Below are 16367 nucleotides of genomic sequence, written 5' to 3'. Positions count from 1 at the left end.
CTGATTGGATCCTGATTCTGCAGAAGATAAATGATGACAATGGTTCTTTATTTTTTTGAGAGTGGCCTATCGATTGGGTTTTATGCAGTGATGGAGAAGGATGCCTGCCCTATTCAACTTAAAATAGGGTTATGGAGATTTACCCAAAGTGAGCTAATTGGTATTCGTGTTCCATCTTTTGGCAAAGGGGGATTTAATAACTCCAGGCCATCCTCCGAACAGAATTAAGCGATGTAATATAAGAGGGTTTTCAAGTACCGCAGTTAAAATCCCTTCATATAGGTCAATATCAACATCTTCCTCACTACAATTTCTGTCTGCTGTTGCAAGGAAAAGCAAATCCTGCAAGATCAGAAACAGAAATCGTCCATCTGGAGAGAGTAGAAAGGGAAAGAAAGCAGGATTCCTCCTCCTAATGCATTCTTGCCCTCTCCCAGCAAAGCAGACGCTTGGCTGGTGCTCGCTGTGCATCGGTCCATTCAGCTGCACTGAGGGTACCATGCTATCTCCCCTCGGCTCCTAGATGGTGTTGCTGTTTGCCATCCTCCTGCCACTGTTGCAAACAGCCTGTCTAGGGAAGAGAGACAGTAACTTACCTTTCATTTCTGTGTTAACCCCATCATGCGGTTCCTTTGCATGATTGTCTTAGAGCTGCGCAGGGAGAAATCAACCCTAGTCCTGCAGTACAGCGGTGTATGGGAGCACGCGAGGGCACGCAGGTGGAGGAAGCGTGCCTGTGTTACTGCCAGTCCCCACCCTGCGTGTAGCGTGGCTGGATATGGACCATCTGCTTCCACTTCCACTGGGGTAACAGCAGCACTGCTGCCCGCCCGGGTGTCCCTGATAACACCCCCCGAGCAAACGCCCATGAGAGGCTATTGTCTGAGCGTGTCGCTTGCAGTAATCCAGCCTGCTGCGGTGTGGAGGAGAAGTGCCTAGATGGTAATTTCCTTTTTTTGGAACAGCTTGTAATAATCTATGACAGTGTTTCCTGTCCAGCCGATTCGGATGAGGAGGGGAATATGACAGGACGGGAAGTAGCATGTTGCCAAATTGCATTTGACTTCTTTTTAAGGCCATCGTCGCTGCTGCCTGAAAATCCTGTCTAAGGCAGCGGTGCTGTCAGCAGCAGCCCCGGGGAAGGTCTTCTGCTGGGGGGGCGGTGGCGGGTGACACTTCCAGGGCCGTTGCTGCAGGACGCGTGCTGCTCTCTGTCCTCTCCCTGTGATGCAACACGTGCAGTCCTGTATGTGGAGGTGCTGTCTTTGTCTTGCAGGTGAACATCATCCCCATCATTGCCAAGGCTGACACCATTGCAAAAAACGAGTTGCACAAGTTCAAGAGTAAAATCATGAGCGAGCTGGTCAGCAACGGTGTCCAGATCTACCAGTTCCCGACAGATGAAGAGACAGTGGCTGAGATAAATGCCACGATGAGTGTATGTTTTTTGGGGGGGTTTTGCTTGCCTTGGTTTGCGTGGGCCCATCCTTGATGGTAGGGCACGTTGTACTATGTTTCTTTTGCCTTTAAAACTGCAGTCTAAGCACAGATATCAGGCTGGCCAGAAGGGTTTTGGAGCTGGAGATACCTGTGATACGTGGGCTGCCTGGCCCGATATGCCTCATTGTCTGACAAACGATTCTCTTCCAAGCATTTTTTTCATATCCTTCCCCTATTGCAGTATTCCCATCTCGGGAAAGGAAGAGGATGGGAGGCAGGGCTCCGACGCGGTCAGGGCAAAGGGCTGGGGTTTGGGTTTCCTGTCCCAAACGACCACTTGTTGCTTAGTGGGGGGTGATTCACGTCTGCCTTTGTTTCGCTTTCCGGTGAGAGCGGGGGCACCATCGATGATGTTCCCTGCACAACTGCTTGTAGATGGGCAATTGTGCCGTCCAGCTGGATATCAGCCCTTCTCCAGACCTCTGTATTGCCTCCCTCTTTTCCCTGTCTGTGGTGTGTTCTCAGCAGGGAGAAGCTGGCACAGAGAAGGGACGCGGCTCTGCCGGGGTGCAGCGTGTGCGGTGTGTGTTTTGCCTTCCTGTGGTGCAGCCCGGCTCCTGGGAAACTCCTTTGCCAGTTAATCGCATCTCCTCTGCCGCTTGGCTTCTTCCCCTCCCACCCAGCCTGTGACCATGGCTTGGCCGACACGGCACCCGCTCCCAGAGCTTGCGCCCAGCCCTTTTGGATGCTGTTAAGGCAGGGAGAGCACCGCGGGGGTGGGCTGGCGGCAGAGGCCAGCTCCCTCCTGGCAGCAGCCGCACTTCTGGCAGTAGATCCCAGATTGTCACCACCACGCCCGCGGAGAGACTGGGCCGTAGCAGAGCTCGGTGACTCAGACGCGTCAGCCCAGGGCTGGGTCGACTCCGCTCTTCCCCTTGCTCACAGCTTTGCCCTTTTTAAGAGGAAGCATTAGCAGTTATTTCTAGCAGCAGAAACCCCCTGAATTTTTAGCCTGCCTTCATTGGGAGGATATGCTTCATTTTCTTTTTTTTATTGTTTAACAGTTATTTTTCCTCAGTGTTCAAATTCAATTCCAGTTTGTAAGACTTCTCGTGTGCTTAAGATAGTCATGCTTTGTAATTACTTGAAAAATATGTACCTCTCTTGTATTTTTGGGACTTCAGAATTTTGGATTTGAAGTCTGAGCAGGTTTCTCATCCAAATTGTCTTGTTGCTCTTTCTAAAACACCAGATGAATTGCAAAGGCGTTTAAGCAACTTAAATCTAGCACATCTGCCACAGTAAACAGCTTTCTTCAGAAACAATCCCTGGCAAGGCAACAAAGGAAATCCCTAACCTCGTTGTCCCTTTCCTTTTGTAGGTCCACCTTCCTTTTGCTGTAGTTGGCAGCACTGAAGAAGTGAAGATCGGCAATAAGATGGCAAAAGCCAGGCAGTACCCCTGGGGTGTTGTGCAGGGTATGTTACCGAAAGCACGAATAAGACTTAGTCATCTTGTGTCCTTCTGATGAAAGATGCATTGATCTCTGGATGGTCCTTATCAAAATCTGTCTTGAGAAAGCAAGATCACAGCTCTAAGACTTCTCTTTAAAATCAGGGCTTTGCAACCTAGATCTAGATGTGGAGGGGGTTTGGCGGCAGGGTGGTGACGTCAACCTAGCCATTGGCTTTGGGACAGAGCAGGGTAACATTACTAGGAGATGTTAAATAACTAGCATGAAACATGAGTGCTTTGGTTTGGACTTTGCACGCAAGCCTGAATGCAAACATCTAACTGGGGGATTTTCCAGGGAGGTCAGCAAGTGCTCTGCCCTCTCAACTTGAAGTGGGAGCAGAATTAATTCAACGCTGCCTCCTTGGTGTGCCTTGTCCTGGTATCCTAAACTGTGGATGTGCAGCTTAAGTATGCAGCCCCCCATAAAGCCTACCAAAAGCTCCTTTCTGTTGGAGAGCAGAGTTTGGCTAGGGCTGTATTTGCAACCCAGGCTGTACTGAAGCTGCCAAAGATAGGGCTGGTCCTTGCTTTCCCAACCAGCGCTGAGAAGTACAGGGTTGAGATGGTGGTGGTCTGCTTGTGGCTTCAGCTGTGTATCCAGTTGGAGAATGGCCCAGCAAGCTGCAGGGGAACATTTGCAGGGCAGTTCTGCAAAACTTCCTGAGTCTTTCTCCATGATACAAGCTGACCCTGAAGCAGCTTCAGACTTACTGTCTTCAGCTGTGTACACCAGAGGATAACACTGGGAATAACTCACAGTTAGGAAAGAAGTTGATATGTTTGGGAAGTCTTGGACTTGACACGTATCCTGCTGGGTTCTTGCTGCTCCCAGGAAACTAGGACCAGATAGTCAAAGAGATTTAGTTGGGTACCAGAGAGACTTTGAAGGTCCGGGCCTGAAGAGGAGCAGCTGGAGTGCTTCACTGTGTCCCCGGAGGCATGCTGCAGAGTTGTCTGTTAGCAGCAGAGATGCCTGCTGCTTGCCATTGCATCCTAAAGAGAGAACTTCCACCCCTTGTCTTTAAGCATACCCAGACTGTCTGCGCTGAAGCGTGCAGCCCTCTGGCCGCAGGCCCTTCGCAGGCTGAACAGCTTGCTCGCCCAGGGGCTGATGGTGGCACACCAGACCCTGCTCTGAATAGAAGTTGTTATGGGAAGCCATGTTCTACTGTGTGTGCTGCCTCCCTTCAGTGCCAGGAGCAGGGGTTTAGGGCTCCTTTATAAGGTTAGCTGGCATGGAAAGGGTACAGCATCTCTGGTGGGGTCTTCTTGTAGCCTTTCCTTTCACCACTGCTACAAACTGAGACTTTGTTGCGCATCTGGGCCCCTGTGGGTGACTTGGATTTAGAGTAGATTTGAGTGGGAAGTGAAATCCTGCGTGCAAATGGATCGTCACCTTGCTGGTGCAGAAATGCATGGAGAGACAGGAGCTCTGTGACAGATGGGCAGCACAGAGATCTTGCAGATCCAGTGAAAGGCCTTGAACTGGTGCCCGTGTGTTGGCGTGGGCTGGTTTCACCCCAGTTTAGCAAGGCGTTTTGGTGCAGGCTGACTTGGAGTTCTGCTTGTGTGCCTGAAGAACTCTCAGGCTTGCTAAACTGGGGCCCAGGGAAAGGGGGGACCTGGCTCCTGGGTTTAACGTTCTCTCTGTGGATGGTCTGCCTGTTTTGCAGTTGAAAATGAAAATCACTGTGACTTTGTGAAGCTGCGGGAGATGCTGATCCGAGTGAACATGGAGGACTTGAGAGAGCAGACGCACACCCGACACTACGAGCTGTACAGGCGCTGCAAACTTGAAGAGATGGGATTCAAGGACACGGATCCGGACAGTAAGCCTTTCAGGTAGGAAAGCGTAACTCAGGCCTTGTACAACCAGAGAGATTGGAGGTTTTGGGGTTGCCGATGTTTGCAAGAACCAGGGAGGGAGTAGCCACGGTCCCTTAGAGCAGCTGAGAGCTGAAGCGTGGCTGGGGAGGAAAACCTTGTGCAATACAATCTTGCCCTGAGGGTGTAGGACTTGTACAGGAGCAGCACAGGAAAAGCTTGGGTGGCTGAGAAAAGCCAATTCTTGCCTTAACATTTTGAAAATGTCTGCAACCCTGCAGCAGGGCCGTACAGGCTTTCTAGAGCCTGCAGAATGTCACCAGGGTGCTTGAAGGTGATGTGTTTTGCGGGCAGAATATGACCCATTTCGGACCAACCTGGGAATTTTAGGAGGAAGAAGTGCATGTCCATGGATCTATCTGCACCCCGTTGCTGAAGTTGTATCGTTTTTCTTTGAGCCGTTCTCTGAGCATCCCTTGCTCTGCCACATCACATATAAGCTGCTGGCCCTCGCTCGCAAGTGCGTGCCTTTCAGTCTGTCTCCTACCTGTTATCTGTCAGCCAGCACTAAAAAATGTTGAAAGAATTGATTTCTAAATGCTCCTCCTGTCACTCAACGTGGAGAGCAGTTCCTCACTGGACTCTTCAAACCGATTTTGCTGTCCACATTTGAAACTGTCCATTGCTTTACGTGGCCGAGAGGCTGCTGTAATGCAGAGCCTGCCGTGAGGATCGCTACCGTTTCCTGGTTTCTTTGTGCCCTCAGCATCATGGAAGAGGGCGTGTTTTTGTAAGACGCAGCGAGAGTGTTGGTAGTAGAATGCATCGGGGCTTGTAGGCGTGTCTGATTGGGAACAGTTAGCATCAGTTAACTGTTCATGTTGTTGACTTGTCATTTTTTTCAAGCTGGGAGAATCTCATTTTGGGGTTGGGAAGTTCATTGATCCCCCCCCATGCTTTTGCTTTCCTAAAACCTGTGAACTGCCCAGTCTTAAGCGAAGCTTATGCTCATCTTCCTACTGGCGGTACTATGAGCTTCATGGAGACTTGTGTGAATCAGTTGAATAGCAAGTTTGTTAATCACTTCAGAAATTCCTCCTGATGCTTTTTGCCCTTGGAGGAGGGCAGGTTTTGAGATGGTCAGGTGATACGTTCATGCCCCCTTTCCTCCACTGCAGACTCAACTGTGGTTTGCAGCCAGCTTGCTCTGCTGCAAGTCAGGGCCACGTACAATTGCTGGGCTTGAAAAGTTCAGCTGTCTCCCTGCTGAGATGAAGGTGACTCATGTGTTGAGGTATAAGTGCTTACCAAAGGGGAGATCCTGGGACAAATGTTCTTGTTGACCCTCCTAGAGCTTTTCACAGCTGCTCCAAGGTGCGCTGTGAAGAGGGTGCTGTGGTCTGATGCTTGAGGTTTGGCTTTTTACTAAATGCGGAGTTGATGCTGTCTGACGGCTTTATTGGTCTGCAGCCCAAGTCGTTAGCCAGGGACAACAGCTGTGTGGGAATGTGGGAGGGAGTGTTTGTTTTCTCCTTGCATTTCCTGTTTCCCATTCCTCCCCAACTTTTCCCCAATAATTGCACCCGCTGCCTTAACGGCATCCCACGCTCCTCCCTGCCCCAGGGGAAGGCGGTCAGAATTAAATGTGCATCACCGGAGGTTTACCCCCGTAACGCACGTGCATGTCAGGAATTGGCGTGCCAATCCCTGAGACAGCAGCCATGCAGCTGGCTTGCGCAGATAACCACGGACGTGGTTCGTCTCTGATCTTCAACAGGGGAAAGCCGGGTGGGCTCCAGAGCAGAAGGCAGAGTGGGGGCCTTGTGCTCGTGTTTCTGGAAAACAGCACTCCGTGGTGAGCTGTGAGCAAGGTCTGCGCTACGACAGGGAGTTTGCTTCAGTTCAGGGTTTTATTTGTGACTCGCTGAGTTTATGTAGCTGCATTTCTTCTGTGGCACAGAAACTCTGCTGGAATCGGTCGAGCCCAGTTCTGTTACTAAGCCCAAGTGTGAAGGTTTATTGGATTTCCTTTCTGGAAAGCAATGGCTTAAGATGGGCTCAGCCCTTCCCTTTGAGGAATCTGAGGAATTTCCATTGCTTCCTGTACACGAGGCCTCTTTTGACCAAGCTATAAGTAGAAAGGAAATGAAAATGTACAGAATTTCTCCATCTGGTACATGCTAGTTCAGAATAGTTCGCTCTAGGTCCCTCCTCCCTCCAATAAACAAACAAAACCCATGATCCCAAGCCGTTTGGCTGATGTATATCCGAAATGAGGAAGCCAGTAGGTTTGGTTCTTTCTGTTCTTCCTTCTGAGACCAGGGATCAAAAGCATGCCTTTCCCCCGGGTCCGGGCCCTGGGAGCCACAGGGACCGCCGCTCTTCAGCCAGTTTGCATCAGCCTGGAGCAGGGAGCCTTTTGTAAATCTCGGGGTGAGCAGCTCAAAAGACCCTAGCAAACCATTGGTGCTGTGTAGGCGCTTGCGCGAGGTGTGAAAAAGGGAGGCTGGCCACTCTTGTGAGACCCACCTTGCTGGCAGAACCCCCAGCGCTTGTCCGAGCTGCAGGAGGTGAGGAGGGAGCGCCAGTGCCCCCGTAGGCATCTGCTCCGTGAAATGGGGTCCCCTGTTGCACAGAGACCCTTCTGCTGTCCTGCATGTCTTGTGGACTGGTTTCTCTGCTGCTCTGGTTAATTTTCTCAAAATCCTTTTTTTTTTAAAGAATATTATTTACAAAGGCATCATTCAGTATGTGGGGGTGTGTTGGGGAATCAAGTTACTCTTGTAATCTAGGTTCATATGTGCGTATACTTAAAAAGCAAATTCCCTTGTCATTTTTGTCTGTGAGAAGCTGCAGGGATCCCAGTTGGTTTGGACTGTTATTCCTTAGGGCTGTAAGTGGTTTTTTCATATGCAGCCTGGAGTTGCCAGGCCAGTTTCTCTGAGAACTTTCCTTCTCTGGAAGTCGGAGTCACTTCAGTAGAGAATTAGGCTTGCTGGCTTTAGGTTAGTGTTAAGGTTTTAAGCTTGAAGCTGGGATTAGCATTGAACCTGGGACAATGTAACAGCAAGCCCCTGCCACCCTCGCTCCTGCCAGCCTTCTCCTGCTTGCCCATCACCCGGCATTGTGTTTTTGGAAAGGAGCTTTGCAAGAAATCGTTTGCACACTGCTAATCGTATCCTGTATTGCAGAGTTTTCCGTTTCTGTCCGTAAGGCTCTGCTGCTCCCTAGTATAGTGTGTCACTAATTGCAGATTCAATTTTTGCTCACTGAGCAGTGAAGGCTAATCTGCCCTCAGGGTTTTCCTAGGCTCTAGCCAGACCCTTCGGAAGGGATTATGAATTTAAGTTTCAGTGTCCACAGTCAGAGGATTAAATCCAAGACTGAATTTTAGGGAGGTTTTGATTCTAGTCTCCTGATCTCTGTCTGCTGTGAGTGGTCTGGTTCTTGATTTAGTTAAGAATCCAAAGATGCCTCTTGCCCTGTTCTCCCATGAAAAGATTTTTGTCATTTTTAGAATCAGCATTTTTGCTTCAATGTGTGGGAAGCTGGTGTGGTCAGCTGGAATCGTGCGATTCCTCCAGCGTGGGCAGTGCTGTGCAAGAGCAGCTCTGGGCATCCTGTCTGTGGAGTATTTTAGGAGGCAAGTGAAGTGCCCATCAATTAGCAGTGTTAAACCCAAGACTTGGGTTTATCTGTCAAGTTTTGTTCTCCAGCTCAACACCCACCCCTCGTCCCCTGCCTCCAAAAAAAACACAAAACCAAGCAACAAAAAAGCCACCAAAACCCTCACTCCGTGCCAGGAAAGGCAAAAGCTTGGCTTTAATTGGATTAAGATGTTCCACTAGCCCAGCGGTTAATGTGTTCCTTAGGTGCATGGATGCAACGTATCTGTGTGATATCAGTGGAGTTTTCATTTAAAAAAATGCGTTTTCAAAAAAGCATCTTGGGGGAAATAGTTATCATTCCCACACTATCATTATGGCTGAAATATCCAAATCCATTTAAGGAATAAAATGAAGAGGAATTTGGCGTCCAGAGTTCCAAAGAGGCTCTGAAATCTCAGAGGTGCATGGACAACATATTTGGTGTCCCAAATCTTTGCTGCGGTATCTCAGTGCTGGGGAAATAACGGAATGCCAAGAAGTAGAGGGGGAATAAAGGAATGAAGGAATCCAGCAACGTGGTTATTTGGAGGAGGAACGCTGCTGCTCGTTCACAAAGGCTTAGCCTCCCTTGACAGCTAAAGGAGAAAGGGAGGTCTCCCAAGGTGGCTTTATCCAAATAAAGCCCCTGATCTGAATCCATTAGCAATGAGTAGCGAAAATTAGTTTTGCTCTGTGTCAGCGTCATGCTTCATGAACTACATAAAGCCAGATTTCGCACTCTGATATGCCCATGTCTGTTCCCCAGATCTTGCACTTCAAATGAAGAGATTCAGGACAAACAGTGGGAGAAGTGAGAAGGTGTCACTCAAACAGATCACAAGCCATGTGAGCATCAGGGATTGCTGTAGGTGCTTACGTAGTGGCTGTTTATTTTCGAGGACAGTCATCCTGCCTGCTAAGTGATTTACAGGATCCTGAACAGCGTGCTCATTTTTTTCCTCGCCAATTTGTCTCCCACCGCTGCCACCTAGCAAGCTAGGGCTGGTTGCGGTGGAGGTGTTCATGCCTCTGTTGTAGTCAGGGACCTGTGACGATGTTTTGTGACAAGACAATGTGGTAAGATCACCAAAGGCTGGAAACTCATCACTGTACTTGAAACACAGCTCTGACTGTTTGTTTTTTTCTTTGTTTTTAACAGTCTCCAAGAGACATATGAAGCAAAGAGGAACGAATTCCTGGGCGAACTCCAGAAGAAGGAGGATGAAATGAGGCAGATGTTTGTCATGCGAGTGAAGGAGAAGGAAGCAGAGTTGAAGGAAGCAGAGAAAGATGTGAGTATATTGTAACTCGGAGGACTGTGTGTGAGGGTTTAGGCGGGGCTTTTCCAAGAGGGCCCTGAGAAGGTGAGCATCCAGATTCCAACATCAAGCCTGCAAAGGTACTTGCTGTGCATAAACAGTCTCAAGAAGCAGATATGAACTCAGTTCCCACTCCTGCCGTGGCCCCATTATTTAAGTCCTCTGCCACTTTTCTGTGCCTGTAACACGGAGCGGGAGTATTCCCTGGTTTTGGGCAGCTGGAGGAGGATATATACCGTGGAGCGAGTGGGAGGTGCTGCGGTGTGACAGTAACAGTGGCTTGTGGCTACATACCCCACAGAAATGCCAGCCTTGCTGTGCAGTGGGAGTCCTCTCTGCTCTCTCGCCTCTTCAGTCCTGCCCAAAGGAGAGAATATGTTTGCTACTCAAAGTAACCTTGATTTGCAGTGGATATTCAGTTATGGTACAGCCAGCGCTGCCCTTTAGCAGTCGCACCTTTCTGGAAACTTTCAGTAAGTAATAAGGACTTCCCAGAGGGCAGTAAGTCCCACTCGGTGTAGTTGTAGAGGGACGTGACAGAGCTGCCCTACTGTAATTTGCTCGGGGTGTGTGTAGGTCAGCACTGATTACTGTGGGACAGAGAAAAAGTAGATGTCCTGCTAGGGGAGGGAGCTGTTTCTTGGGCCTCACGGAGGAGCGTGTACTCCTACAGAGGTACAGAGAAGAGCCCCAGAGAAGAGTATCGCCCTGAATGGCCACGTTTCCTTGCTTTGCACGAGCGTGAGAGAGTCCACGAGGTACAAAGCAACGAGGGATGGAACATGGGAGTTTGGAAGTGTCCAGAGACCTGTCGTATTCCTACAGCAACTTAAATTCCCGCCATCTGTGTATGCAAATGTGCGTTAATTGCAGGGCTTTACTCACAGTCAGGCACGCTTGGGACAGGCCAATGGCTTGTTATTAATGCAGTGAGGCTTCAGCGCCAGCGGAACCGCTTCAGGCATGATTACCAGTGATCGGGGTGAAACATTCTTCTCTTCCCATCCAATTGTCATTGTCTCTGTCCCGGCAGCTTCACGAAAAGTTTGACCATCTAAGGAGGACTCACCAAGAAGAGAAGAAAAAAGTGGAAGACAAAAAGAAGGAACTTGAGGAAGAGCTGAACAACTTTCAAAAGAAGAAGGCAGCAGCTCAGCTATTACAGTCACAGGCTCAGCAGGCAGGTTCGCAACAAACCAAGAAAGACAAGGACAAGAAAAAGTAAGCGGATGTCACCCACGTCCTTTGTAGGGTTTGTTACAGTTTGGGAGGTTGCTTTTTCTTTCTTGCTGCATGTCTGTATTTGCTTTTCCCCATTACCAGACTGGAAACTGGGCTTTTATCAGCCTGATCAAATAAAATATTTTTTTTCTAAAGGGTGGGCCAGGGACATGATCTTAATTTTTCTCTAGAAGAGTACCTTCAAAATTTATGTCAAAGTCTGACTGGTATGGGAGAGCAATCGGATGGTGGAGGTTTGACCTGTGATCTGTCCAGCATCTTCTGGAACAGCTCTGGGATGTTCTGGACTCAGATTTATCTGCCTGAGCCAAAATTATTAAGGGGGTCTCTACCCGCCCTTTCTTTCACCGAAGAGCGGTCTCCAATTCCCATTCCTTAAGGTTATAGTTGTAAGTAGAAGTAGATTAGAAACCAAAACCACCATGTTATTTTCACATGGGAAATGCTAGTGCCAAAAGTGAATACTTGGAAGCTTGCTTGAAAGACAAGAAGTTTTGTTTGTTTTCTTGTTTGTTTTTTTTTTTTTTTTTTAAAAACCAAACTACTATGGTACCGTAATTGCAGGTAAATGGCATTTGTGGTTGTATCGGGTTGACATAATAAGCTAAGAAACCCGAACCTTTTAGTAAAGATAATGGCACTGTTTTCTACTATTTTATATTTGTATACTAGGAGTATAATCCTATACCCTCCAGTACTCTGAGAATCCAGCAACTTAGTAGGCACCAAGTGTATCTGTGGACAGAGGCTGTCCCATGGTCCGTATTTGGAGGCGGGATTTTCAGATGTGCTCAGTTTGGACCTAACTCTGCTTCCGTTGAAACTGGAGGAACGTTGCCGTTGACTTGGGCTCAGAGTTAAGTCACTGCAGAGCTCCACTGAAAACCTTGAGCTCTAGATTGATGCAAATGGACGTAACCTCCTTCTTGCAGCCTGTACTTGGAGATGGCTATGTTTAGCTTGCTATTAGTGCAAGAGACCCCTATTTATTACATGATACTGGCTACTTCACCGTGCTTTAAAAACCAGAACACAAGGTCCACTTAGGTGTGATATGTACAGTGAAGCCAGACGAACCTTGCAGAGGTGAAGTGGACCGCACATGGCTTGTTTGTATAGCGCAGCAAGACAGGTTACTCTAACGGAGGCTGCTTTGAGGTCTCCTGCCGTAGTTTCCATTCGCTTTTTCCGTACCTAGTAAGGGAGTACTCCTGCAAGTCCTTTCTGGGTCATCTGTGATAACGGCGCCAGCTGATAACTGCAATCGGAAAGCTGTAAAGATGGTGATGCAGCAAATCTCACTGGAAAACGCTTCTTTAACCCACACACAAAAATGACAGTTCCACACTTCTCTTAATAGCCGATAGTGAAGGGGTGCATTCCGTAATAGACTCTGGCAGAGTAACCTACTCCATTAACACTAAGCTGTCACTGCGGGAGGAACCAAAATGCTAGTAGGGATGTGGTATAGACACTTTTGTCTCCCTTGCTAACCTGCGAACTTAAGCCAGGTCTGAGCTGTCTTACAGCGTGAGCCTATGAGTTTCTGTTGTATTGCATATATACTAGTATATTTTTATACTTTGGGAAGTTACGCTGATGCTCACTGCATGTCCCCTGTCTCTACTGCTGGTCCGGTGCCTGTCATTTGTTGCTTCTGCCCCTGGCTTCCCTGGGGAAGGTGGGGAGGGCCTAGGGCTAGTTCCTCAGCTGACGTAAACTGATGTAGCTCCTATGGAGCCTTGCTGCTTGATGCTAACTGAGAACCCGGCCTTCGGCACCCGCTGAAATACATAGAGTGCTTGTGTGCTGCATGCTCTGCTTGGGTAAAGAAATCATTACAGACTGATCAGTGTCACGCTGAACTGTAGAAACACTAAGTGTCGGCAGCTAACGTCCAAGCACGCTGAAATACCGTTCCGCAACAATGCCTGTAAATAGGATAGGCTGAAACACCGGTCTTCTCTCATGTGAGAGTTCAGACATGGTGACCCGTTTCCTAAAAAGAATAGAAAATTTTCAAGACCCTTTTTCTTATCTCTTAAACAGAGTTGGCAGCTTAGTATTTTTAAGAACTCTGCAGTCAGTTTTTTCACCTCTTCGATATGAGACCAGTGCAGTATATAATGGTCTGGGGAGTTTTGTAACTTTTGGTAGTCATTGTTAGCTACTGTTTGCTTCTGTGAAGTTGGCTGGCACGTGCACAATGTTGCGGGTGTGATACATGGATGTTTCTAGCGACCATGACAAACACAGTTTCTGCTTTGCTGATGCATTCACAGAAATCCAGTCGTGAGGAACATGCACGTGTTTTAGTGTGTCCTTTCAGTGTCGCTCCACACCAGGTGCTGTAACTGCCGCAATTGTTCTTTAGCGTCTGAATTACTAACGGAGGCTTTAAAGGGAATGCTGATGCTTCCGCCTTGTAGCACACCTTGGTTTTTCTAAAGGCTTTAAGTTCCTCCTTGCACTCTAATGAAAAGCTGCAGTTTGTTTAGGTAAGGCTTTCAACCTTTCTCTGTGCTGACATGGACTGTGGTGGTTCTTGTGCAGTTGCCAGAGGAAATCCTTGCCATGCACGATCCTTGTAGCCTCCCCAGAAAGTAATTCGTGGGAACAAGGTGGGATCAGATTTCTCCAACTTGGACAACAGAGACTTTCCACTGTGCTGTGCAAGCCGGAGGGAAGGCTCAGGGTGAAATCTGCTGCTGGCCTAACTCCATGAGGGAGAACTTGGCCCTCTTGATTTCCAGACTATTCCTGTAGGAACAACTTGTCTTTTTATACCTTTTTTTTTTTCCCATAATACATTTCTCAGATTCCTATAGCTTATGCTTTTTTCATCTAAATTGTAGCAGCTCTGGCCTGATGACGGAAGCGTGCTGTTTTCAGGACAGCACATCTGTGTACCTCAGACACTTGTGTGACTGTGGAATAGACACGTACTCGAGTGCTTTCCTGAATATGGGGCTGAGCATACTTATCCAGCCCCTGCCGTAATTTTGGGATGGGACTGTGCTTCAAACCTGAACAATCTGGAGAGGGTTCCTGGCAATGGACTTGGCAAAACCAAATAGGAGCAGCAAATAGCCTTCTGGTGCTTGCCTGTTGTTTGGTAGATGGCCACATGCATGCCTCAACACGTGCCGTTGTGTTACTTGCTCATCCTCAACTCTGCCCAGGAGCTGGGACCATCTGTTTGGGCTCTGTTTCTGTTTATTTCAAGCTACTTCTGAAAACCAGATGAAAAACTCTTTTCCAGTTTCCTTTCTACGTAATAGTTTCCAGTCCAATGTGACTGGTCTGGCCATCATGGGCCATGCTTAGTCCCAAAGCAATCCCTGACACACAGCTATAAGCTGAGCTGTAACACATACGTCAGGGCCTGGCCCAACACCCTATAAAGAGAGGGGTTTGTTGATGTCTGAAGGATCTGACTTGGGTCTGAAAGCTGACGTTTGCTGAAGCGCTGGGAGATGTCATGGTGCCCAGGCCTGAGATACCCGAGTTTGGGTAAAGGCTAAGCACACAGCTCTTCTGCAAGAGGGCCAGTGTAAAGTAACCCCAACTGGACACCTGCAACCATATCCCCCAGCCATGCCCCTTCTGAAAAAATGAAGCTTAAAGACCCCAACCACTGTGTGGTTACAGACTGTAACCTTGACTAACTTATGTGGCTGGTTGTTGGGTAGTTCTGCCCCCTCGGTTTTTCTTTTTGCTTTTGCTTGTCATAGGCTGGAGTAGAGCCCAGCCTTGAGGTTTAATTTCTCTATAATTCCATAATTCATCTGCATGCCCTCCCACCAGAGCGGGTTGCTGGTGTTGGCTCTCCCAGCTTTCTTTGATTTTGTTTTTTTTTATTTTATTTTGAGTTCAATTATTGCTAACTTTTTTTGTTTTTTGTTCTTTTTTTAACTTGCAGTGCAAGCTTCACATAAAGCCTGTCAAGCCAAGGATGTTCCTGCATTCACCTGCTTTTGCAGTAATGTGTCTCTGCCATCTGTTTTCTTTTTTCTTTTTTTTTCTCCATTTTTTAACATGAATAACTATTAACTCATAATATAGCGGGAACAAGAAGGAAGAAGGTTTGGGTACAGGACTGTATGCAACTGGAAGTTCAGGGTTGGATGGAGGGGCAAGATAATGATACCATGTATTTTTTCTCGTCAAAACTTGCAGCAGTAAATCATTCTTGGCCCCAAATTTGAACTGAGAGTCAGGGCTGGACGTCAGCAGCTCGGGTGAGCGTCATTGACTGGATCAGGTCCTCAGTGCTGCTGGCCTACCCAGCTCTCGGAGGGCTGGCTGCAATAGCCCTGTGCTGAAGGGGTCCCTGGGTCCGCAGAAACCGGCCTCGGGGAATGACTGCTGTACGAGGGTCACAGCCCCAATCCCCGGTGTGGCTAAACCCCGGAGCTGAGTCCGACCCGTATTCCTTCGATAGCTAATGTGTTAGAGCAATATGAGTCCCGCTGTTGGGGGAGAGGGAGGGGGGTATGTGTGTGTAGATAACAAAAGTCTAACTGACCTTGCATGCCATTACATTTGCATGATATTTTTTTTTATTAGTTCCTGGTTTTGTTGTCTGACTTGATCATACTAGTTGGCTTCGATTTATTGTCATGTGCTGGCATATTTTTACAGCCACCCTTCCAGTTCAGTGTAGTAGCTACCGGCTGAACGGTATGGTGGGATCGAGGCGGCACTGCAGGCGCCTGGGAGAGGGACCATTTCTCCTTACTGCTTTCCATGTGTTACTTGCCTGACCATAACCTTTGAAACCTCACTTAAAATAGTACCTGGCTTCCGATGTGGATGATCTTAGCAAGACTTAGCAGCCCTTACGGAATCAAATGCCTGGGCGGGGGGGAAGACATAGCCTTCGGCATCCTCTTGCAGCCTTCAGGAGGATTCCTGCACGCGCTTAAATACAGACTTGCAAAGCTGTGGGATCCAGAATTTCATCTCGAGGGAGAGAGGGTGCCTGGACACACATTCCTCACGCTCCCACCAGCCCTCCTGCACCAGGGACAATGTCCCATTCAGATGTCCTTTGAACGTGCAAAGGAGTTTTAGCATAAGGCAGGCCTTGCTCTGTGGCCAGCGCGGTGTGGAAATTGGTCTGTTTAATGTGTGTTTTCTATGCCATTGCTTTTCGGACAGAGTCTTTCCCTTCCTTCCCAAGAAGTGGCGAGCCATGCTTACCCTATGACTTCTGGATTTCTTTCTCTTCTGCTGATGTACAGCCAGCATTTCCACTGCTCCTAGCTAGGTAGTCTCCTGTTTCTTTCTTTAAAGCACTCTTAAAAATAACTCCTTCCACCTAAGTCTCACGCACTGCAGTTCTTTGCTTGTTTCTGGGGTGGAATTTCTTGCCCCT

General features: G+C 48.3%; 1 protein-coding gene across 1 annotated transcript in view; it reads left to right on the top strand.

Moving 5' to 3' along the window:
• SEPTIN11 (septin 11) overlaps positions 1 to 16367 on the top strand; it is a 54441-nt gene extending 38074 nt beyond the window's left edge. Inside the window, exons 5-10 of the mRNA XM_050896368.1 lie at positions 1277 to 1438; positions 2822 to 2918; positions 4629 to 4797; positions 9586 to 9718; positions 10779 to 10966; positions 14910 to 16367. Coding sequence (XP_050752325.1) covers positions 1277 to 1438; positions 2822 to 2918; positions 4629 to 4797; positions 9586 to 9718; positions 10779 to 10966; positions 14910 to 14925 — 765 coding nt within the window. The 3' untranslated portion in view covers positions 14926 to 16367. The remainder of the gene's footprint in view (positions 1 to 1276; positions 1439 to 2821; positions 2919 to 4628; positions 4798 to 9585; positions 9719 to 10778; positions 10967 to 14909) is intronic.

This window comes from Gymnogyps californianus, chromosome 4, assembly GCF_018139145.2.
Source record: "Gymnogyps californianus isolate 813 chromosome 4, ASM1813914v2, whole genome shotgun sequence".
Classification (NCBI taxonomy): domain Eukaryota; kingdom Metazoa; phylum Chordata; class Aves; order Accipitriformes; family Cathartidae; genus Gymnogyps; species Gymnogyps californianus.
This window is presented reverse-complemented; position numbering and strand designations above follow the sequence as displayed.